The sequence below is a fragment of the Lutra lutra genome, chromosome 6 (genome assembly GCF_902655055.1).
Source record: "Lutra lutra chromosome 6, mLutLut1.2, whole genome shotgun sequence".
NCBI lineage: Eukaryota > Metazoa > Chordata > Mammalia > Carnivora > Mustelidae > Lutra > Lutra lutra.
Genome location: NC_062283.1, coordinates 144,723,547 through 144,748,183, shown reverse-complemented (window position 1 = coordinate 144,748,183; position 24,637 = coordinate 144,723,547). Strand labels below are relative to the sequence as shown.

At 41.9% G+C, this 24,637-nt stretch overlaps 1 protein-coding gene across 8 annotated transcripts in view; it reads left to right on the top strand.

The window, feature by feature from the left end:
- Positions 1-24,637, top strand: part of SERAC1 (serine active site containing 1) — a 58,751-nt gene that overhangs the window by 18,365 nt on the left and 15,749 nt on the right. For all 8 annotated transcript variants that reach the window (XM_047733922.1, XM_047733925.1, XM_047733924.1 and 5 more), the window contains 7 exons: positions 1,785-1,921; positions 3,083-3,172; positions 4,716-4,847; positions 7,242-7,363; positions 8,404-8,532; positions 19,363-19,476; positions 22,120-22,282. In XM_047733922.1, the coding sequence (XP_047589878.1) occupies positions 1,785-1,921; positions 3,083-3,172; positions 4,716-4,847; positions 7,242-7,363; positions 8,404-8,532; positions 19,363-19,476; positions 22,120-22,282 (887 nt within the window). The remainder of the gene's footprint in view (positions 1-1,784; positions 1,922-3,082; positions 3,173-4,715; positions 4,848-7,241; positions 7,364-8,403; positions 8,533-19,362; positions 19,477-22,119; positions 22,283-24,637) is intronic.

The following is a 24,637-nucleotide window of genomic DNA, read 5'->3' as shown; positions in this document are numbered from 1 at the left end:
AGAGAGAGACAGAGACAGATCACAAGCAGGGGGAGAGGCAGAGGGAGAGGGAAAAGCAGACTCCCCACTGATCTGGGAACCTGGCTCGATCCCAGGACCTGGAGAGCATGACCCATGCAAAGGCAGATACTCAGCCATCTGAGCCACCCAGGCAGCCCGAGGAGAGGATTCTTTAGAGCTTTCTAAAGCTCTAAGGGACAGTGTCTGTCCCTTCTGTCTCACCTGCTTTAACTTTGGGGTGTAAATCAAAGGTCAGGAGAATATATGGTATATTCTTAGTATAACTGATGTTACACAGCCCTGAATCCAGACAGTGCAGCCTTTGTGTCTGGATTTAGGGAGTGTGTATGTCAGTCTGATCAGGAAAAAAAAAAACACCTTCATTTTGGGTACATAACAAAGAACATTGTATTTCACAACTAAAAATTGACTTTAGGCATAGCTCTTAGGAGAAATATGTTGGTGATGGGAGTACAGTTTTGCTAAAATTTTTAGAAAAGGATTTTGGCAGTACCTAATCAAGTTGAATAGTATGTATACTGTCAGAAGGTCTGTAATTCTCCTTCTTTGATGAGTATCCCAGAGCAACATATACACGTGTGTACAGTGTAGATGTGTAAGGTGTGTAACGGGATTATTTGTAACAGACTCGAACTAGAAAGTCCCCGAATGCCCTTCTGTGGTAGGATGGGTAAGCTGTGGTATAGCCATCCCATCACTGAGTCACATACCATATGAAAATATAAATGTATGAACTCCTGACACAGCAGCCCTATGAGCAAATGTCACAGACAAGAGCAGAAGAATATGTACAGTGTCCCTACATCCCGATGAAGCCCACAGACAGACAAAGTAAGCTCTGTTGTTTAAGGATGCATGTATAGATGGCAAAGTATAAAGCGAAACAAGGACATTATTGTGATAAAAGTCAAAGTAGTAACTAGCTATAGAGATGAGAAAATGGGTCAGTATGGGGGAAGGGTACGATGTGGACTTCTGGGGTACTGTTAATGCTTTTTGCCTGGATATTGTAATTATTATTATTATTATTATTATTATTATTTTAAAAGATTTTGTCTATCTATTTGATAGAGATCACAAGTAGGCAGAGAGGCAGGCAGAGAGAGAGGGGGAAGCAGGCTCCCCGCTAAGCAGAGAGCCCAATGCGGGGCTTGATCCCAGGACCCTGGGATCATGACCTGAGCTGAAGGCAGAGGCTTAACCCACTGAGCCACCCAGATGCCCCTGTAATTATTATTATTCATTAAGTAGACACATTTGTGCTTGCATTTATATGTATGTATATAGAATCTGTTATATGCATACATACTCTTATGTATGTGTATATATTGTTTCCCAACAAGGAGAATGAAAAATTCCACAACAGAAAGCTTATTAAAAAAGACTGGCTCAATCAGTAGGGTATATGTTGAGGAAATTTCTCTTCGTCATGGGATGCAAATCACTAGTGTACATAAAACTTTTCATTCCGAAAGCTTGATTTCACTCAGTGTTTACTAAGCACTTATTTTTCCATCCTTTTTTTGGGAAATTCTGCCCTTCAGCCTTTTTTCACCACTTGCAGGAAATATTATTCTCAACCCATAGGTTCAAGAGCTCGGCTGTTGCACGGGTCGAGCCATTCAGTTTATGTGGTGCTCAGTAATCTGATGAGCTCTGTAACCAATATCATGCTGTTACTCTGTCATGTAAAGAAAAAAAAAGTGGCTCTTGTGTTACCTTTAGATCATGTATTTATGATGAATTTTTTGTTCCTTTTACAGCGGTTCTTTATTTCTTACCTATGAAGTTTGGGCCCTGAAGAAATCTTTGACGTTAGATACTCAAGTAGTAGAAAGAGAAAAAATGAAGTCCTATATATATGTGCACACAGTTTCTATAGATGACAGAGAAAATTATGGTAAGTTTATGGTAAAGTAATCCTCTTTCTGTGAAAAGCGGGAGCTAGTTATTAACTTTTAAAATGACTATTAAAAATACAATATTAACAAGGTAGGTTTAGCTCATTCTAGGAGTCAACAAATCCTAAGAGAACCAGATTCCTAAAGAAGTAGTTGAAGACCAAATTTTGGACTTCCATATTTAACTCAGGTTTGCAACTCTCCCTAGCCGGCTGTTTTAATCTAAACTTGGAATTCCACACCGTAGTGGAGGTCAGGTCAGAGGCTGGCCTTCAGTTCGCCAAGTATAGAAACATGATTTTGTCACTTAGTTATATTCTTGGCCTCAAGGGATTTATTCATGCGAACTAAAATCATGACATGGATTCATAAATCTGAATACCAGCTTATTAAAGAGAGAAAAAAGAGTTTGTCACGGAGGCTGGAAAACTTGTCTTTACTAGTCCGAACATTCCTCTTCTCTGTATTTAGGTCACAGGGAAAACTAATTAGTAACCAGACAGTTGCCTCTTGAACATGAACTTTTAGAGCAGAGGCCTATCTTTTCATCAAAGTATGTATAGCTTAGTGAGTCACTACCCTTGACTTGCAGCTGCCTGTTCCTATAGTGTTGGCCAGACTAACCTTGTCTGTTACAATGTTATATTCTCTGAGTGGGGCGGATTCCACTCTTTCCTTTCTACAGCTGTATAAATCACCATCTGTCCTGTTTGTATTTATTGTCTCACCTAGTGTGTTACAATTTCAATTACACAGATAATTTTTACGGTTTATAATTTATCCATATAGCAAAGCTTTATCTCCATAGTAGGGCATCTACATAGTTAGGTATTTCCAAATTTCAGTTTGGGAAGGGCTGTTGTTCAGGGACACTTTCTTGAATGTAGCTGATATTATGTCGCATCTGAGAATTTGTTAGCTTTAGTTCGTGTTTTTGTTTTTGTTTAGTTTTTAACCTTTTTCTGGACCTGGAGAGCAGTCTTATTTTGGGATCTAGAGCTCTGTGTTCACATAATGGCTTTAGTTGTTTTGATAGTGACCCTAAAAAACTATTTTATATTTTTTTAAAAAATTTAGAGTTTATACATTTTTCTTTAAAGTAGGGAAGTGTAGTATTAAGAGTATATACTTGGTTTTATCTTAATTTGTAATCGTCTTAGGAATCACCTACCAGGCAAGAAAAGAGCTTCACAAAGCAGTAAGAAAAGTATTGGCAACATCAGCCAAGATACTACGTGGCCCATTTGCTGGTAAGTATCAAATATTTAACTTGGAGTCTTTATCAATGATCTGAAAGTCATCTGATGATCAACTTGAGGTCTTTTTTTCTTATCCCATTTCTTATACTGACATTTTTTATAGCTATGGAAAATTGAGAGACATTATTTTCTTGGGCTATATTTAATTTTAAGGGTGATTTTAATTTTGTTGCCTTGGACAGTCTTCTTCTTTCCACTTTGTGGATGTATTACTGTTAGATAATTGTAAATAAATATTGACATTAAATATAACCTTTTCTCTTAAGTGCTTTAAAATTTTAAATTTGTTAGATAATCACTCCCTACTTTCTCATAATGAGAATATTGCATCAGTAATATAGATTTTACAAACAAATCTACAATTAGAGCTAGATATGGTGGAGCTTACTTGATCTCTTTAAAAAGTTGCCATCATGAAAAAGAAAGGTGAGAAGTTTTTCAAGAATTAAAAGATACTAAAGAGGGGCGCCTGGGTGGCTCAGGAAGTTAAGCCTCTGCCTTCGGCTCAGGTCATGATCTCAGGGTCCTGGGATCGAGCCCCACGTCGGGTTCTCTGCTCAGTGGGGAGCCTGCTTCCCCTTTCTCTGCCTGCCTCTCTGCCTACTTGTGATCTGTCAAATAAATAAATAAAATATTAAAAAAAAAAAAGATACTAAAGAGACTTAATCAAATCCTGGTTTTAAAGAACAGCACTGAAGGTACATTTTGAACACTTGGAGAAATTTGAATATGGAGTTAGACTGGATTTTAGATGGTTTTGGAAGATTTTCATTAATGTATGTGGGTGTTGTCATGGCATTGTGAGTATATTGGAGAAGGCAGGCTTATTCTTAGGAGATGCGGGTTGACTAAGAAAGGATCAAATGTTCCATCTGCAACTTCCTTTCACATGTTTTAGAGAAAAAATACACATCCATATAGATGAAGCAAATATGGAAACATGAAATTTATTAAATATAGTTGTAAACATATGGATGTTAATGTATTATTCTTTTAATTCTTCCATATGTTCAATATTTTTCACAGTGAAAAGTTTTGTTTTTTTTTTTTAAGATTATTTATTTATTTATTCATCAGAGAGAGAGAGAGTACAGGCAGGCAGAGAGGCAGGCAGAGGCAGGGGGAGAAGCAGGCTCCCTGCAGAGCAAGGAGCCCGATGTGGGACTTGATCCCAGGACACTGGGATCATGACATGGGCCAAAGGCAGCCACTTAACTGACTGAGCCACCCATGCATCCCCACAGTGGAAAGTTTTTTAGGGAAAAAGAGCAGCAACAAAAAAGAGACGAGGTTGTGAAGGCAACGTAGTATATAAAACGAAAGCACATGATAATCTACAAAATAAATATTAACAAAATAATATGACAGAACTAGAACAAACCTATCAGTCACTATTAGTGCCTGGAAATGGAATTCAGTCTCTTATTGTAGATTTCAAGTGCTTACAACTTATCATCCTAAGTAAGTGGGAGGACAACATGTTTTAACTGTTCACACTGTTTATGTTGTCTTCTTCTTTTTTCTTTTTGCGAAGACCCCTTTAGTACAGTTGATGTCGAGGATCACGAGTGTGCTGTGTGGCTGCTCCTGAGGAAGAGCCAGTCAGGGGACAGAGCCACGCGGCTGCAGGCCGTGCAGGAAATGTCGGAGACCCATCACTGGCACGGTAACACGGCCCTCCGAGCCCCTGCCGCGCTGCCTGCTAGCTTCTGTTTGCTGATACCAGGGGATGGAAAGGAGATGTCGGGGAAGGAAAATGATTCAGGAAATCTGAATATGTAAATTTTAAAAAAGAAATTCCACGGATAGAGAAAGTAGGAAACTGCTGCCTGGTAGCCAGATGTGTTTGATAAGAACAGGCTCAAAACTGAGGAAGATGTGTTTGTGTAACTTTCTACCAGAACGAAGTTTTACCTGATTAGAGAAACTCTTGGTGTTGATAGTGATAGCCTTATTCTATATTTGCATTTTCTTTTGGTTCATGTTTAACAAAATATATTTTAATTGCTTGCCACACCATAGAGTTATACTTGTTTTCACTTCGGCAAGTTACTTTGCTTTAAGACTGAGTCAAATGTACCTGATTCATGTGTGTGTGTGTGTGTGTGTGTTATTTTTAAAGGAAGATTTAAAATATTTAATTGTATTTAAAAATTGCGAGTTCTGCAGTAAAAGTACATGAGCAAGAGTTCAGATCTGCTCTGATTATAGTACAGGGACTAAAGTATACTCTATCAGTAGAGTCATCTTATAAAACGGGGTAAACAAAAAAATATTTTCAGAGAAAATATCTTTGCCTCCATACAAGTTGAATTGATTGGTGGCTGTAATTACAGTAACATATTTTTGTAATTTTTATTTTTTTAAAGACATATTTTTTTAAAGTTTATTTTTTTGACACAGAGAGAACACAAGCAGTAGGATCAGCAGAGGGAGAGGGAGAAGCAGGCTCACCTTGAGCAGGGAACCGATATGAGACTCGATCCCAGGACTCTGGGATCATAACCTGAGCTGAAGGCAGATGTCCAACCAACTGAGCCACCCAGGTGCCTCTAATTACAATAACTTATTATATATTTATATACGTATATATAAAATATTAAATAACGTATAAGCCTTTTCACTGTGAGTGGAGACTTAGAATAAAAATCTTTTTAAAAATGTAGGGGTGCTTGGGTGGCTCAGTCAGTTAAGCATCTGCCTTTAACTCAAGTCATGTTCTCAGGGTCCTAGAATCGAGCCCCGCATAGGGTTCCCTGCTCAGCGGGGATTCTGCTTCTTTCTCTCCCTTTCCCCCTCTCCTCCCACCCCCCGCTTGTGCACACACTGTCTCTCAAAATAAATAAATAAAATCTTTAAAAAAAGTCTACCTTCCAGGACTCCATTTCAGACTTACTATATCAGAAAAATCAGAGTTGGAGCCCAGGCACATAGATTTTGGGAGAGTTCCCCACTTGATCTTAACTCACCCAGGTTATGAACTGCCATTATTAAAATAATGTCTGCTGGGGCGCCTGGGTGGCTCAGTGGTTTAGGCCTCTGCCTTCGGCTCAGGTCATGATCTACAGGGTTCTGGGATCGAGCCCCGCATCGGGCTCTCTGCTCAGCGGGGAGCCTGCTTCCCTCTCTCTCTCTGCCTGCCTCTCTGCCTACTTGTGATCTCTCTCTGTCAAATAAATAAATTCTTTAAAAAAAAAATTAAAAAAATAATGTCTGCTTCAGTGGTTGTAATTTTGTTTTCGATACATAGTTTAGTCCATTTGGGCTGCGGTAACAATACTGTCGACTGGGTGGCTTATAAACAATAGAAATTTGTTTCTTACAGTTGTGTAGGCTGGTAAGTCCCAAGGTCATAGGGCCAGCAGACTTACTATCTGGTGAGGACCTGCTTCCTGGTTCAGAGATGACCAGCTTTTCACTGTGTGTCCTCATGTGGCAGAGGGGACAAGGGATATCTCTGGGTTTCTTTTATAAGGACAGTAATCCCAGTCATGGGGGCTTCCAAGGGTTCCCACCTCCAAATACCATGACATCGGGAAATTTCAACTTATGATTGGGGGTGGGGACACAGTCATTCAGAGCAATACATAAAGGCTGGACTGGTTAAATCATGAAGGCTCAGACAAAGCACGACCATCTGGAACCTCAGATTGCTCATGGACGTGACGGGTTGCAAAGCACCACACCGTACCAGTGACATAGATCTCAGTGCAACCTCGGGTTTTTTAAGTAGTGATCAAAACAGTTTTTAAACACTAGAATTACTACAAAGAAAAGGAGAAGCAGTTCAACCGGTTCTGACCTATCAGTTTTCGCATTTGAAGTTCAGTTCTTCGAAAAGGTTAGACCGCGATATACCTACATATGTGTTGAGGAGAATTGTGAGGTCAGTCAGATATGTTGGATATCTGGGTTACCGGTATGTAAATGCAGTTGTAATTATGTAAAGAGACCTGGGAAATTTTGAATCGCAAACTTGTAGTCTAAAAATGAAGTGTGCATTTAATTCTTAAAACAACTATAGGCTAATCTGGGTGCTAACAACATACCTTTACAATAGATTACCAGTACAGGATCATTGCTCAAGCCTGTGATCTGAGAACTCTTATTGGTTTGGCCCGAAGCAAAGGGAGTGACCCTCGCTTTTTTCTTCCACCACCTCCTTTGCCGTCTTTAAAAGAAGTAAGTAAATAAAATAGTCCAGTGGGTGAAAGATGGGTTAATGTTTCATCTTCACCTTGGGTGCACAGTAGCCATTCAAAAGGTAGTCTGTCGGCTACTTTTCACAAGCCGGTAAACGGGATGTTAACCGGAAATTGTAGTTCCTACACAAAGATTTCTTGATTTACCAGGAGATGTTGTTTCTCTTGTGTTATTTTCCCCATTTGGGCGTTGTGAGTCTCTGTACACCAGTGGGGAACTTCATAGCCAATCAACATCAGTGAATTAGTTCTAATATTGAACTAATCAATGAACTTGTTCTAATATTGCTCTGGACCAGTTTTTCTCAACAGTACTGACATTTTGGGCCCAATGATTCTTTGTCGTGGAAGGTGGTTCTGTACATTGTAGGACGTCTAGCAGCATCCCTGGTCTACTCACTGGATGCCAGTAGCAATCCCCTCAGTTGTAACAACCAAAACTATCTCCAGACACTGCTGACTGTTTCCTGAGGGTGCAGAAAGCCCCCAGAGATCCACTACCTGTAGGTATTAATATATCACTCTGCATAGGTTGTTACTAACCACCACATATAGATATTAATGCGTTAGCCCACATAGATATCAATTATTAACCACTAATAGGTGTTAGAGCATGCTTCTTCAGCACCTTTCTGAGGCTTTCCTAGAAAAGGAAATCTGAAAACTTGCAATCAGTTGTTGAAAAATAGAAAAATGGCTATGCTAGATGTGAGTTATTAGAGAAAATCAGATAGTAATGAGTTCTGGATTTAAAGAAGCAAGATTTAGGTAGAAAAAGTGTAATAATCCATTTTGAGCCAAGGGCTAAACTTTGCCTTAGGGCTCTCAGACTGAGGCAGCAGACAGAAGTACAGAACTCAGAATTAAGTGATTCACTATGTGCTTAGGTGGGCCACAGTTTTCAAGACTAAAAGTTCTCCTTTATCCCTGCTCTTTTGTTTTGGCAACCATTCTTCGGTACTTTTGTTGTGCTCAGTTGTGGAGCTTAATTATGAAGGCTTTCTTTTCCTTTTATGACAGGATTCTTCCATTGAAGAAGAGCTCAGACAGTTGCTGGCTTCTCTACCTCAAACGGAGCTCGATGAGTGTATCCAGTATTTTACATCTTTGGCTCTGAGTGAAAGCAGTCAAAGTCTGGCAGCTCAGAAGGTTAGCTCATTTCTTCATTCAGTAAATGTTTTGGAGTGCCTGCCCACCCTTTCTAGGATACCGTGCCAGGGGCTAGCACGTAGAACGTTAAAATAGTCACCAACCAGGAACAGATTAAACGTGTTGGCTCCTGGTTGTGTGCCAGGCCCTGTCCGCGATGGTGGGGAGATGGGAAATAGACTAAGTCCTAGAAGGTGTAAGAGACATTACAGGTCACTCTGAGAGCCCTTCGCTTTGCTTAGGAAGTCATGTAGGGCTCCATGGAGGGGACTCTGAAGTCACATCTGGAAGAATGAATAGATACTAACTTATAAGATTTTAATTATCATCTACATGCTGCTGATGGGTATCATCTCTGATCCTACATTCTAACCCAAGTGCTCGATTTGAATCTTCAACTTCCTGCTTGTTGTCCGTGCTCAGATGTCTAATCCATGTCCCAAACTCGCCTTGTTGAGCCCACCCTTCCTCTGCTAAGCTTTCTTCCCTTTCGCCTTTCCATCTGGGTAAATGGCATGGCATCCAGCAGCTCCCTAGTTGCTCGAGCTAACGGCTAGGAGCTCCTGTTCTTCCTTCCTTCCACATTCAGCCCGTCTGCGGTTCCTGCGAGCTGTCGCTTCAAGTACAGCCTGAGTCCATCTGCCTCCCGGTCTGCGCTGTAACTACTCCCCCTGGCTGCCATCACGTCTTTCTCATACTGTCCTGTTCGTTCATCTCGGCTGTGTTCTTGCTGTCGTTTTTAAGATAATTTCAAAGTCCCTTTCAGAGTCTTCTTTTTTTTTTTTTAAAGATTTTATTTATGTATTTGACAGATGAAGTAGCAGGCAGAGAGGCAGGCAGAGAGAGAGGAGGAAGCAGGCTCCCTGCTGAGCAGAGAGCCCGATGCAGGGCTCGATCCCAGAACCCTGAGATCATGACCTGAGCCGAAGGCAGAGGCTTAACCCACTGAGCCACCCAGGCGCCCCCAGAGTCTTCTTTTATTTTAGTTTACTGAGGTGTTAATTATCATTTGGGGCAGCATTGACCCTCTTGTATAAGATTGCGGGTTGACATGGGTTATGTATTTTTACTGTGAATTTGTCTTTTGCCGAACAGATCACTTTCTGTGGGAGTCCCAAGCACCCTGGATTGTAAATCTGTCTTCCCAGAGCAGCCTTTGTGTTTACTTCCGTCAGATACCCCAGGGTTTTCACTGTTGCTGAACTAGTTTGATATTCATTTCCTGGTTTGGGATTCCTGTGGCACATGGGGAGTGTAAATTCAGACACACCTGTGGATGATATAGTCTTAGGGTTGATTTCTCATCCATAGCCCCAAGGAGAAACAGACTCTTCTCATTGCTTTCATGAGCTGGTGGGCAGAGTTTTGTAGATTCTCTTAGAGAGAGGGCAAGCTTTCCAGGGCCTTGCCTTTCTATAGGTATCTCAGGTTTAATTCCCATTGAACATGAGACCCAAAACCACATCTCTTGCTCTGAACAAGTGGTAAAGTCCCGTCCAAGGAGCCTGCAGGTATTTTACAGTAGCAGCCCTGTGCTCACCGCTTCTGCTGAAGATTCTGCTTTTAGTCTGTCACCTGAGGACTCGCCTTTATTTCTTCTCCCCGTTTTCTTTAGAACTTGGCTGTGTCTTAAAATAGCTTGTATTTTTTTTTTTTTTTAAAGATTTTATTTATTTATTTGTCGTAGAGAGAAGCGAGAGCGAGCACAGGCAGACAGAGTGGCAGGCAGAGGCAGAGGGACAAGCAGGCTCCCTGCCAAGCAAGGAGCCCGATGTGGGACTCGATCCCAGGACGCTGGGATCATGACCTGAGCCGAAGGCAGCTGCTTAACCAACTGAGCCACCCAGGCGTCCCTAAAATAGCTTGTATTATATTTCATTAGACATTTCTAGATGTTTGTAGTGGGAGGGATTCATTAGAAGCCACGTTCAGCATCGTGCTGGATCCAGAAAGCTTTCCTATCACATCTCCATCTCCATCACCTCAGACACCACAGCAAGCTCCTTACATGTCTTTCCAGTTGTACAGCTTCCCAGCAGCCAGAGTGATTTAAAAAAAAAAAAAAAAAGACATGAATTCAATCCACTCATGCTCCTGCATTAAGCCTTTCAGATGGCTTCCCGTTACATGCTACGTCTGAGCCCTTTCCTTTTTGTGATCAAGGCATGGACTGGGCCACTCTTTATCAGACTGGCTGCCCTTGGAATGGCGATGAAATTGACAGGCGCCAGTTACAGGATGGAGTTTGCGTAGTGGCAGATGATGTGCGACAAGGACACTGGACACAGGTCAGAAGGGCACAGGCCAGCATGCCCAGCTGTACGTGCCGTGCCGTCTTGTCAGAGCTCTCCCAGTGCTCTAGAGGGTCCTTCACACCTTTGGAGGAAGACCGCCTTCGCTTGTGAAAGCCATTCTGATTGAGGGTTTACGTTCTTTATGTCTTTCACCTCTTTGGTTAGGAAGAAGGAAAACTTTCATTATTTGCAGATGACATGATATTCTGTATAGATAACCCAAAAGACTCCACAAAAAAATTGCTAGAACTGATACACAAATTCAGTAAAGTTGCAGGATACAAAATCAACGTACAGAAATCTGTTAGATTTCTATACACCAGTAATGAAGCAGCAGAAAGATAAATCAGAGTCAGTCTCGTTTATAATTACACCCCAAACAATAAGATACCTGGGAATAAACCTAAACAAAGAGGTGAACGCCTTTTAAAAAAAAAACAAAAGTAGCATGTCTTTTTTTTTTTTTTCAGGTCATTTTTTTTTTTTAAGATTTTATTTATTTATTTGACAGACAGAGATCACAAGTAGGCAGAGAGGCAGGCAGAGACAGAGGCGAAGCAGGCTCCCCGCCGAGCAGAGAGCCCAATGTGGGGCTCGATCCCAGAACCCTGGGATCATGACCTGAGCCGAAGGCAGAGGCTTTAACCCACTGAGCCACCCAGGCGTCCCAAGTAGCACGTCTTTAATTAAACATTAAAAACATATCAACACATTTAACTTAGTTTCAGTTCTGAGGCCCCATCTCATCAGACCAATAAAGAACTCTATTTTAGTTCTCATTTCCTCCCTGCCCCCCTGCCGATTTAGTCAGGCTTCTCAGATCTTTTTTAACTTACCAAGAAGTTGTGAGTGAAGAGATAGGAGGGTTGTCCATCTGGTTTTTAGAGATCTGCCAAAGCTGCCTTGTAGTCTCCAGGCACCTTTCAAGGGGCAATACGCTGCTTCTGTACAAAGCTACCTCCTCGGGAGGCTACTCGGCCTGGGCAGATGACTGACAGCTGTCTGGTTTTAGAGCCAAGCTTCCTCACCTTTGTATACCATGGACCCCCCTTCTGGTGATTTAGTGAAGTCATTTCTAGATGCGTAAAATGCAATACGTAGGGTTACAAAGGAAACCGATTATACTGAAATACTCTTACCAAAAATAATACATGTACTTCTTTTTGATGCATTAAAAAAAATAACATTATATTTAAAACAAAGTTGAAGTTTATTTTAAAAATATTCTAACTTTTAATTTTGAAGTAATTTCAAACTTTAAGAATTATAGAAATAATACATTTCACTAAGATACACCAATTATTACTATTTTGCCCCATTTGTTTTCTGACCCCCCCCCCCATTTACTCCCCATCTCTCTGTGGGTATATTTTATATGTCTGTTCACACACATTTACTGTTTTCTTCCCTGAACCATTTGAGAGTTAGACATAGAAGTGATGTCCTTTTGCCTCTTAAAGACTTAAGTATGTATTTCCTGACAACATGGACATTCTGAGATATGACCATAGTACAGATATCAAACTCAGAAAATTAACATTGAGGGCACCTGGGTGGCTCAGTGGGTTAAGCCCCTGCCTTCGGCTCTCGTCATAGCTTCAGGGTCTTGGGGTCGAGCCCACAGGGAGCCTGCTTCCCCCTCTCTCTCTGCCTGCCTCTCTGCCTACTTGTGATCTCTCTCTCTGTCAAATAAATAAATAAAATCTTTTAAAAAAATTAACATTGATAGAATACTGTGCTCTAATACAGACTCCATGGTTGAATTTTGCCTAGTATCCCCGTAATTCTTTCACAGCAGCTTATTTTTTTTTGTTTTCAGTCTGATCTGTGTCTAAGGATGAAACATCACACCTGATGGTCATGTCTCCTTTAATCTGGAAAAATGCTTCAGCCTTTCTTAGTCTTCATGTCATTGACATTTCTGAAGACTACAGAGTAGCAGTTTGCAGAGTGTCCTCAGTTTAGTGTGTCGCACGTGTCCTCAGGATCAGAGTCCGCTTCTGCATTTATCGTAGGAACAGGGCAGAGGTGACCTGTGTCCTTCCCACTCTGCTGCCACATCCAGAAACAGAGGAGGCCAGTTGGTCCCCTTGTTGCTGATGTTAACTTGCCAGGTTTCTCTGCTTTGATGTTAATACATGTTTTGTTTATAATGATTATAGGATCTGAGGGGAGAGGGGATGTTTGAAGCTATTAGTCTATCCTATGCCTCTTCGAACTTTCAGATGATGGTTTCAGTATCCTTTGAATAAATTGTGCCTGATAATGGTTATTCTTGGATGGTTGCAAAATGGTGATCTCCCCCTGCCCAACTCAGACAATCCCCTTTTACTTCTGTCCTGTAAGGAAAAGCTTTCCTTCCTCCTTCCTTCCTTCCTGACACATGGATCCAGGGGCTCGTGGATTATTATTTTATTCACTAGATTATAACCCAGTACTACTTTTCATATTGATGCTCAGTGTCACAGATTTGGTATGGGAACTCCTTCAGGTTGCCTCCCATGTGTTTTGAAGTTGTCTCCATTATTTTTTGAGTATCTCCTTATTGTCTGGCATTAGAAAACATTCTAGGCTCCATCTTAAACTTTCTGTGCTCCAGCTCTGGAGTCAGCCAGATCTTCAAGAAGCCCTGGTTCCTTCCAGGCCAGTGGTTGTTGGAAACCAGCTTTTGGGTGTAAGTTTGCTCGTTGCTGCAGGTGTTGCTTTTAGACTTTTTCAGGGACAGAGTTGGGAAAAATTGCAATTTCTTGTGGTTCAATTCAATATGTAAATTTTGGTTTTTAAAGCCATCAGTGTATATGCTGTTGTTGCTTGGTTGAATAATAATATTAAACTGAGGACTAGTCTGTCCAGATAACTGCTGGTGGGTGGACACTAGATGGCAGTGTCACGTCTGGGCCACCAGTATGAGCATGGGCAGTTGGCATTCAAAGGAATGAAGATCCTGGCGTTACTCTAGGAGAGCTGCAGCCGATGAGATGGGATAGGAAAACATCTGTGCTCTCTGTTGCTGACAGAGCCACACAGATTGCTACTGTTGATACGGTTTACTGTCTGTGTTTTTAATTGAATGCCATGCAAAATTTCCGTGAGATATCAGGAATAAAGACATAATGTTTTCCCCTCCAAGCATATGCCCTCCCTACCCTGAATTCTGTCTACCCCAGGCTTAAGGAGGACCCTGGGTCAACAATTCCTGTTTTAGAATGATCACCATTTCTAAGCACAGTTGGTTTGCACACATTGCAGAGTTCTGAGGTTGTGAATTTTTATGCAGAAACACTAGAGATTAGCTTTTACACACATTAAAACAAAGGGACCCACAATTAGAAGCAGTATCAAGACTCTCTCTCCCCCTGCTCCCCACCCCTGGCAGTGATCTGCCATCCTTCCTTTTGTTCCTTCTGCTCATTGGGAGAGCTGGGTCAGAGAGAGCAATAGCACTTCCCAGCTTTGCTGTCCCCTCCTTATGGCTACACCCTTCGCAGCCTTCCGCTGTCCACCCAGGGAATTTGCTGACTACAATTCTGCTGGGCATTTGGGGGACAGGGAGGGGTGGTCCTTGGCCTTCCACCATCCCAGATGTTACCATCAAGAGCATTCCTTCTTTGGTGTCAGGATCCAGCTCTCAGTCTCGTTTTGTTTTTGTTACTGTCTGGACACTTCCAGTCAGTCAGCTTGTCTGAAATTTCAACCGTTCTTAGAGGACCTCAGGTGTCTGTGACTCAGAGCCTAAGGAAGCAACCAGAGATGCAGAAGTTTGAACATTTTATTCATTTTTTAAAAAGATTCTATTTATTAGCGAGAGACCTCAAGCAGGGAGGAGGAGGGGAGGCAGAGGGAGAGGCCGAATCCCCACTGAGCAGGAAGACCAGTATGGGACTCTATCCAGGACTCCAGGATCATGACCTGAGCCGAAGGCAGACTCCTAACCGACTGAGCCCCCCCCAGGCGCCCCAGTTTGAACATTTTAGATTGTGCTTGCTTTTTCATCTACTGTGATGAGCTGCCTAGAGTCAGGAGAACAGTGAATGTGGTACCTCGAAATGATGTCCCATCACAAAGCTTTTGTGGTCTTGGCTTAAGGACAGCCCAGCAAAAATCCTGCAGTTTTAGTATTATCATTCGCCCCTGTAATTTCCTAGTCTCTCTGAAATCAGCTTAGGTATTAGGGTCTGAAGTCCTTGCATCAAGACACTTCTGACATCTATCTGCATAAGCATAGCAACGTGTTAGGATTGAGAGAAAGACACCGACAGATTGGTTTAAGGATGGGAGATTGCTTTAACGACCGAGGATTTAGAAACCTACAGCTGCGTACACAAAAAAGGAAACTGTGAAGCTCGCTTTCCCATAGCTGGACAGGCTTTGCCAGTCCCGCAGTTCCCCATGACGTACAGCTGTGCACACTGGGGATTCTTTGTTGGAACGAACCCATCATTGTCATCGCAAACTCCCCGTCCCTCCCCTTCTCCCAGCTTTGGTTGTGAGTAAATCCATCAGTTGTAAGTAACAGAGAAAGCAAACACAGCTTATTTCTAAGTGTTTCAAGAAAATGGGTAATCATTCTCAGATGTCACGTCTCCTAGCAGCCCTCGGTGTCAGCTTACCTGAATCTGTTTCTTCACCGCCTTTCTAACCGTCCCCTCCCGCAGGCTCACTCTCCCTCATGCCCACGCCTATGCTCCAGCCACACGGGCTTTTCCTCTCCAGTCCTTGAACTTGCGAAGTGTTTATCCACTCGCGCTCCCTCTGCCTGGGATTCTTTGCCACCCAGCTTGTCACATGGCTGCCTCTTTGTCCTCCAGCTCTCAGCTTGTCAGCTCCACAGAGAGACCTTCCTCTTTATCTCAAATGTTTATTGCTTTTATTGTCCTTCTAGCATTCATCCCATTGTATAATTATACTCTATATTTCTTTGTTTGCTTGCTTCATCCTCTTACTCCCTTCCAGGAGGCTTTAATAATCTCCCCGGTACCAGATACAGCCTCCCACCCAATGTGTTCTCGATAAATATTTATGGAATAATGAATGAATCATGAGAGCCAGCTGTGCACAGACGTATACATACTTAAGTAAAACTGGCATATTTCTTTTATGAAAGTATTTTTGTATGACAGACAAAAATGGAGATACTGTTTAATCAGAGTTGTAGGTTATGTGGTAAGAAAATTTCTATTGTGTATTAAGTCATTTGGCTGTTATAAACTCGTTGAGATGCATTTGAAATATACACAGTTATGTTGTGTCTCTCATTGAATATCATAATAAGCCATTATACATAAAATGCTTTGTTACACATAATTAATATGTGATATGGATATAAATTCTTTAGTAACTTGTTTTATTAGTTGACATTTCCTCTTACGCTTTATTGTAATGATTCCCTTCTAATTTTTATACCTTACCCTTGTTATTGTTTTTAACAGTGTCACTCTTTCCTTTCCTCTTCATTTCTTTGATCCTTAGAATCTTTAAAAAAAAAAATCATTTTTTAGTTTGCCTTTACGGAATTTGATGTATGACATTTCTTAAATTTTTACAAATTTATGTAATCTTGCTCTATCTTAATCCAATGATAAAGCAGTAGTAACCTATGTGTTTTATTTTTGTGTTAAGAATGAGAATATAGGGACGCCTGGGTGCCTCAGTTGGTTAAGCAGCTGCCTTCGGCTCAGGTCATGATCCCAGCGTCCTGGGATCGAGTCCCACATCAGGCTCCTTGCCTGGCGGGGAGCCTGCTTCTCCCTTTGCCTCTGCCTGCCATTCTGTCTGCCTGTGCTTGCTCTCTCTCCCTCTCTCTCTGACAAATAAATAAAAAATCTTAAAAAAAAAAAAAAAAGAATGAGAATATAGGGGGGCACCTGGGTGGCTCAGTGGGTTGGGTGTCTGCCTTCGGCTCAGGTCATGATCTCAGGGACCTAGGATTGAGCCCTGCATCGGGCTCTCTGCTCAGCAGGGAGCCTGCTTCCTCCTCTCTCTCTGCCTGCCTCTCTGCCTGCTTGTGATCTCTGTCAAATAAATAAATAAAATCTTTAAAAAAAAAAAAAAAGAATGAGAATATAGGGGGGCACCTGGGTGGTTCAGTGGGTTGGGTGTCTGCCTTCGGCTCAGGTCATGATCTTAGGGTCCTGGGATCAAGCCCTGCATTGGGCTCTCTGCTCAGCGGGGAGCCGGCTTCCCCCCTCTCTCTCTGCCTGCCTATCTGCCTCTTTGTCAAATAAATAAAATTTAAAAAAAAAAAAAAAGAATGAGAATGTAGGGGGGTGCCTGGGTGGCTCTGTTGGTTAAGTGTCTCCCTTTGGCTCAGGTCGTGACCCCTGAGCCCTGGGATTCAGCCCCACATTGGGCTCCATGCTCATCAGGGAGCCTGCTTCTCTCTCTCCCTCTGCCTCTGCTTCCCCCGCTTGTGCTCACTCACTCTCTCTCTGAAATAAAAGAAATCTTTAAAAAAAAAAAAGAAGAAGAATTAGAATATAATCCATATGACCATACCACGAGTTTGCACCTTTTATTTGTTCCTTTTGCTTGTGCTTTTTTTTTTTTTTTAAGATTTTATTTATTTATTTGACAGACAGAGGTGACAAGTAGGCAGAGAGGCAGGCAGAGAGAGAGGAGGAAGCAGGCTCCCCATGGAGCAGAGAGCCCGATGTGGGGCTCGATCCCAGGACCCCAGGATCATGACCTGAGCCGAAGGCAGAGGCTTTAACCCACTGAGCCACCCAGGCGCCCCTTGCTTGTGCTTCTTAAGACAATCTGCCGGTTCACAAATAACTTTGAAGCTTTGCCGATGAGGTCGGAATTGGAACTGTATTCTTATATCCCACTTAGAAAATGATCAAGAGAACGCAGAGTCCTAGGTAATTTTTTTTCCTTCTTCTTTTTCTTTCCTTGGAGCATTTAGCTTAGAGGTCAGATGATTTGAGGGTGTGAGGTAGGGAGAGGGATTTGGGGGAGGCAGGTTGTGGCAGGTTGTGGTGGTGGATGTTTAAGATAAGTTCCCCATCCCCCAGAACCCACCACTTCACTATTTGCCCGTATGTCTGCTAGAGGAGAGAGTGACTCTTAATGAGTTAGTCCCTTCCCAGGCCTCTATTGAAAGAGCATAAATATTTGAGATTAAAGCATGTTTAAACTTGGAAAAGCAGAATGTTACATCAGAGAGGATGGCAGGAGTAAGAATTATAGAATGGTTAGACATTTTGTTTACTAGGTTTACCAAACCATGGGCCCGGTACATTAGCTCAAAATGCAGAAATCTAGGGATTATGTTTCCTATAGGATACGCTGGGCTTTCTGTACACATTTTTGAAAAACATTACCTTGTAGTTGAGCTCTTCTACCAGCAGGTGGCCTCTATGCACAGTCACGGCCCCTCGTTCAACTACAAAGCGCTTCAAAGGAGGTACAGTAATTAGTCTTCCTTCCATCTCCCCCACACCCCTCCATACCCTCACATGGTTACACTTACTCTCTCACAGATTGTAGCATATGATACACTCTTCTGCCCCTTTTTCTCACTTGAGGGTTTGTGTTGGAGATTGGTATCAATATATGAGCAGACTCAGATTTTCATGTTCACCTGGCGTTCCGTCCAACGGGAGTCCCATCACAATTTAACCAGCCTCCTGTTCGTCCTTTCAGTCTTTCGTGCTTACAAACGTTGCTGCAGTGAACAAACCTGTACTTGCATCACTTTGCCTTTGTGTGTCTCGGTAGGGTGAACTGTTGAAGGGCCTGCAGTGTAGACAGCTGTCCTGAGTTGTCCTCCACGGAGGAAGCACGGTGATAGGAGTGCCGGCTGTGATAGACGGGGACTGTTTCTCACGTATAGTCACGTGCATGCCTTCCATGAGAGCGGTGTTGGGCCTCGTGTCATAGATTTCCTTTCCTAGGAACTTTCTGTTTATGACTGTTGCTCATTTTTCCTTAGCATCACTGGTATTTTTGCCACTGATTTGTAGGAGAGTATTGTGTACTAGTGACATTAGCATTCGATCTATAGTAAGAGTTGAAATTTTCTTTTCGCACTTCATTCTTATATTTTGCTATTTTATAGGGCTAGTACACACCCCTGTTCTGTCTCATGGTTTTCCTAGCTCTTCTGTTTATTCTTCCATATGAACTTGAATTTCAATTTAGGAAGAATTAAAAGCTCTCTGATCATTGTCATCGGTTATCTTCATTTTAAACTTTCCCAGTACTGCCTTTTCTCTTTATTATTATTTTGAGTAATAGACTTCAGGTAGACTCTGCCAGCGTCATCTTACAGTAGAACATATGGTCAACCCTGGGCTTTTCTTACTTGATAAAGAATTGTGTGTTAGTCTTCTTACATTCAGAGAAGAGGACACAGAGGAAAGAAGAAAAACATGAAGATTGCCTCTTCTAGAAATGATTCCTTATGTTTTCTGTTCTAGTAAGCAACAATTTGCATAACCAGTTCCCTTTCAGCTTCCAGAATAGCTCAGGGATTTTTTTTGTCAAACAAAAAATATGAGTCACTCTCTTCAGTAAACATTTAATTATCTTTCAGGGTGGCTTATGGTGTTTTGGAGGAAATGGACTTCCTTATGCTGAAAGTTTTGGAGAAGTTCCTTCAGCTACAGTGGAAATGTTCTGTTTAGAAGCTTTGGTAAAACATTCTGAGGTAACTTACATTTTAAAATGCGGTTTAGTTTCTATGATCACAACGAAAAAATTGTACATGTTGGCTCATTCAAGGGAAGTAATCCTCATTTTTTGTAGAAGAAAAAAAAGCTTTTTGCTTGTTTTAAAATTTCTGCTTCCCCCCCCATTTAGTTATTAGAATTGATAATCATAATTTAGCACCAATACACATATTTCATTTTTGCCAAGCATTTCTAAAAATGTATTTAATCTTAATTGCACATAAAGAAAGCAATCCATTGTCTAAAATATAGCATTGACCTTTGAATTATGCTATCTTCTACTGCCTTTCTCAGATCATTTTTCCAAATAATATTACTAGGTAGTAAAACATCTGCTAGAGATGTAGCATATAGAAAAAAGGTAAATATTTGGATGACCATACTCTTGAATTTTAACCAGAGCATATATTAATGGTTTTAAATTTTTTGGCATTTATGACAACTTTTCTGTCATGATCATATTTTTATTTTATTTGTTTACTTTTATTTATTTTAAAGGTTTTGTTTATTTTTAGAGCAAGAGAAGGGAGAGGGGCAGACAGAGAGGGAGAGAGAGAATCTCAAGCAAGACTCCATGCTGAGAGCAGAGCCCTACATGGGGTTTGATCTCAGGACCCTGAGATCATGACCTGAGCTGAAATCAAGAGTTGGATGCCCACCTGACTGAGCCAGGCGCCCCCTGGTGCCTTCTTGATTTTATTTTATTTTTTTAAAAGATTTTATTTATTTATTTGACAGAGATCACACGTAGGCAGAGAGGCAGGCAGAGAGAGAGGGGGAAGCAAACTCCCTGCTGAGCAGAGAGCCTGATACAGGGCTCCATCCCAGGACCCTGAGACCATGACCTGGGCCGAAGGCAGAGGCTTTAACCCACTGAGCCACCCAGGCGCCCCGCCTTCTTGATTTTAAAAAGAAAAAAAACAACAAACTTTGTGGTGCTCAAACATGAATGTCTAAAAATCACTTTTAAGCATGCTTAAAAGTGCAAGTTTCGTGGTCACCTTTAGATACGGGGTTGTGTCCAGAAATTTGCATTTTAACAGGCATCCCTGGTTGAGGCTTCCGGGAGTGGTCCATCCCACATCATGAGAAACCCCATTCTAGAGCTCTTATATTCTCCAATTTAATTTTGGGAACCATTAAACATGGCTCAGAAGTGTCTGGTCATCTCTAGTTTCCATCAGTGGGGTTAGGAATTAAGTACAAAGTAGAGGTATTAGCATTGTAGTTCAAAAGGGCATGTAGGAAAATGAGCTGGAGTTTTTGTGGCTTAAGACTAGTTTCTAAGGCAATAGATGCATCTTCAGGAAAGTACAGTGCGTGGAATAGCTTTCCAGAAACCTCTCAGGTCATTACATAGCTCACTGATGTGTGTCTAAAAGACATACTCTTAAATGCACTTAAAATGTCATAAAATTCAATAAAAATTTGAAGAGTGGAAATTGTTACATACATGTGACGTATCAGTGAGTCCCAACCAGTGATGGGAGGAGGCCAAGGCTGTGCCAGTGACCTTGGCACATTGTGAGGACTTAAACAATAGTATTACATATTTCCTTGGGCTTTTCTCTTATTTCTCCATTAAAAATTCACATCCCTTTTTCTTTTCTTTTTTTTCCCCCTTTTTCTTTTTTATTTTCACCACTTGATCGTTCTCTTTAAAAAATGTGTTCCGGGGGCGCCTAGGTGGCTCAGTGGGTTAAAGCCTCTGCCTTCAGCTCAGGTCATGATCTCAGGGTCCTGGGATCGAGCCCCACACCGGGCTCTCTGCTCAGTGGGGAGTCTGCTTCCCTTCCTTTCTCTGCCTGCCTCTCTGCCTAATTGTGGTCTCTGTCTGTCAAATAAATAAATAAAAATCTTTAAAAAAAAATGTGTTCTGACTCCTGAGTTTTAGGAGAACCCCAACACTGTGGGCTTGTGTGGGGCAGGGTGCGAGGCCACAGATGGAGCTTATCTCCAAGAGTTCTCGATGTAAAGCAAACTCGGCCACTTCGAGTGAGTGTTTCTTCCTGTTATCAGGTGGCAGCTTTCTCAAGCATAGAAAATCTTTTTAAGGTCAAGCCAGCCAAAGTATCACTATTAATCGAAACAATTCTATAATAATGACATTGTCAGGTTACATATCCCATCCAGAGCTAAGCAGTAAGAGAATTTTACCACTGCCTACACAATAAGAATAAAAATTTCAGGGCGCCTGGGTGGCTCAGTCAGTTAAGCATCTGCCTTCGGCTCAGGTCATGATCCCGGGGTCCTAGGATCAAGCCCCACATCAGGCTCCATGCTCGGCGGAAAGCCTGCTTCTCCCTCTCCCACTCTCCCTGCTTGTCTTTCCTCTCTCACTGTGTCTCTCTCTGTGGAATAAAGAAATAAAATCTTTAAAAAAAAAAAAAGAATAAAAATTTCAGAAGTCCTGGTGATATATGCCTTAATTTTTTCAGTGATTCTGAAGCACCTCTCGCATAGATAAGGGTTTGCTTATTTATTTCAGCCAGCAGAGATGAGAGTTTCAGGTAGGTCTCTGTCCTTGACCAGGAGCTCCCTGGCTGTGCCTTCAGCATGTTGGGTCACCTGGTTAGTGACTTTGCAACGTTCAGTGAGCTTTCATTAATTTATTCTGCTAGGTATCTACACACTGTGATCAAATTGAAGCAAACGGAGGCTTGCAACTACTTCAGAGGCTGTACCAACTTCACAAGGATTGTCCTAAAATACAGAGAAATATAATGCGTATCATTGGAAATATGGCTTTGAATGAACATCTTCATTCTACTATAGTTCGCTCAGGTAACACCTCTGTGTACTGAGTATTTTGGATTTGGTCCTTTGTTCTTCTCCCGCCTCCACCCCTCATGATACATTAATTTTTTAATAGATTTAAGACTTTGCTTAGGATTGCTTATGGGTCCTTAGAGCATGTCATTTTTGTAGGGGCATGGAGTTGCTTGAGACATGTGGATGGCCCGTATCTAAGATACTCGGTGCGGGGACAGTCACGGGGGAGCAGTTTTTGCCATCATGACCGTCTAATTGTTTACATCATCTTTGATATGATTTGGTTAACCAAGAGATGTACTCGGGGTATAAATAGTGATGTCCCCGCCTTGCAACTAATAAACGGATGGTGGGGAGATACTTAAGACCGTGCGGAAATTCCTGTTCCTCGTCTATGGAACATTCTCGCCTCATCTTGCCTTTAGCATGATGGTTGCAGAATGGTGGTTTCCTAACTGCAGCACTCCTTCCCTGTGTGCTTTTCAGCATTTGGCATTTTCTTTTTTTTTTTTTTTTAAGATTTTATTTATTTATTTGTCAGAGAGAGAGAGAGAGAGAGCAAGCACAGGCAGACAGAGTGGCAGGCAGAGGCAGAGGGAGAAGCAGGCTCCCCACAGAACAAGGAGCCTGATGTGGGACTCGATCCCAGGACGCTGGGATCATGACCTGAGCCGAAGGCAGTGGCTTAACCAACTGAGCCACCCAGGCGTCCCAGCATTTGGCATTTTCTTACAAGCAAGAGCCCTTCTTTCTCTCCTTCCATCTGTCCCCCTCCTTTCTTCCTTCTTGCCTCTCTCTTCCCCCCCCCCCCCCCATCAGTATGGGCACATAGATTCCTGGTTTTTTTTTAATGGTTTATAACTTACTACTGTACTGAACATTTGATGCCAGATTGTCTCAGTTTTGTTTAGTGGGAGCCCCACAAACTGGCTCCCTGTGTCCTTGCAATGTGCCTACCTCATTTTGGGAGGCATTCGTTGCTATCTGGAATAACAACATGTTCCGGGCTCATTTCTCTGGGGAGAAATGGAGAGATTTTAGTGCAGATCGACTGGAACAGGATCTGGGTGCTTGGTGTGCTTGTTGGTCCTGGAGTGTCTTTGCTTCTTGGCTCTTTCAGTGGAAAAAGCAAGGTGATCTCTGCAAATACACACACACACAAATATGCATACGTATGTGTTCATCAGATACATCCATATGTTCATATTTATTAGAAACTATGAATTTACATTTTTTCTTGTGTTTCTGCTTTGTTTTTTGGTTTACATTTAAGAGAGTTTTGATCAGTAGAAGTTTTTAATTTAATGAAGTCTCATTCAGGGATCATCCAACTTTTTCCATAAAGGACTACCTACTATGGGTTTTATTTGTTCTGACTTTTTAGATCCTTAAGGTAGAAACTTAGATCATGATTTTAACCTCTTTTCTTGTTTCAGTTACCTGTTGCTGTGTATCAGACACAAAATTCATTGGTTAAAATAGTGATCCTCTGTTTTCCTTATGAATCTGAAACTTGGGCAAGATTTGGTAGTGAAGGCTTACGTCACTCTAAGCAGCGTCAGCTGGACAGCTCAGCTGTGGGACGGAGGGTTCACTTCCACCATTGCTCGCTTACCTGGCTTGCAGACTGGTGCAGGCTCTCAGCTGGGCCTGGGGACATTGGCTCCTTTCTCCCGGCGCCTCTGCACTCAGCTTGAACTTCTGTTAAGCATGGTGGCCAGGTGTAAAGGGCAAATGTCCCCAGAGAGGGCCAGGTATAAACTCTTTCCTTTTGTAATCAAGCATTGGAACTCATTTCTGCCACGGCCTGTTGATATAGGACCTAGTCATTGCGGCCGGCTCGCAACCAAGGGGAGGAGATTTGGAAGGGCTTTAGACTCATCACCTCTTTTTTTTTTTTTTTTAAGATTTTCTTTATTTATTTGACAGAGAGATCACAAGTAGGCAGAGAGGCAGGCAGAGAGGGGTAACCAGGCTCCCTGCTGAGCAGACACACCCCCCCACCCCAGACGTGGGGCTCGATCCCAGGACCCTGAGATCATGACATGAGCTGAAGGCAGAGGCTTAACCCACTGAGCCATCCGGGTGCCCCTAGACTCATCACCTCTTAATGGACAATAGTGTCAAAGAATTTGAAGACGTGTTTTCAGATCACTGCAATTTAGTACTTAAAGTAGTAAATTTCCTCTAGCCTGCTTTAGATGCGTCCCTCACATTTTGGATATATTGTATTTTTGTCATTATTCAGTTTGACATATTTTCTAATTTTCTCGTGAATTTTTTCTTTGTCTCATGGGTTACCTAAAAGTATGCTGTGTTGTTTATAAATGCTGTTTTCTAGATATCCTATGTCTCTCATTTCTAATT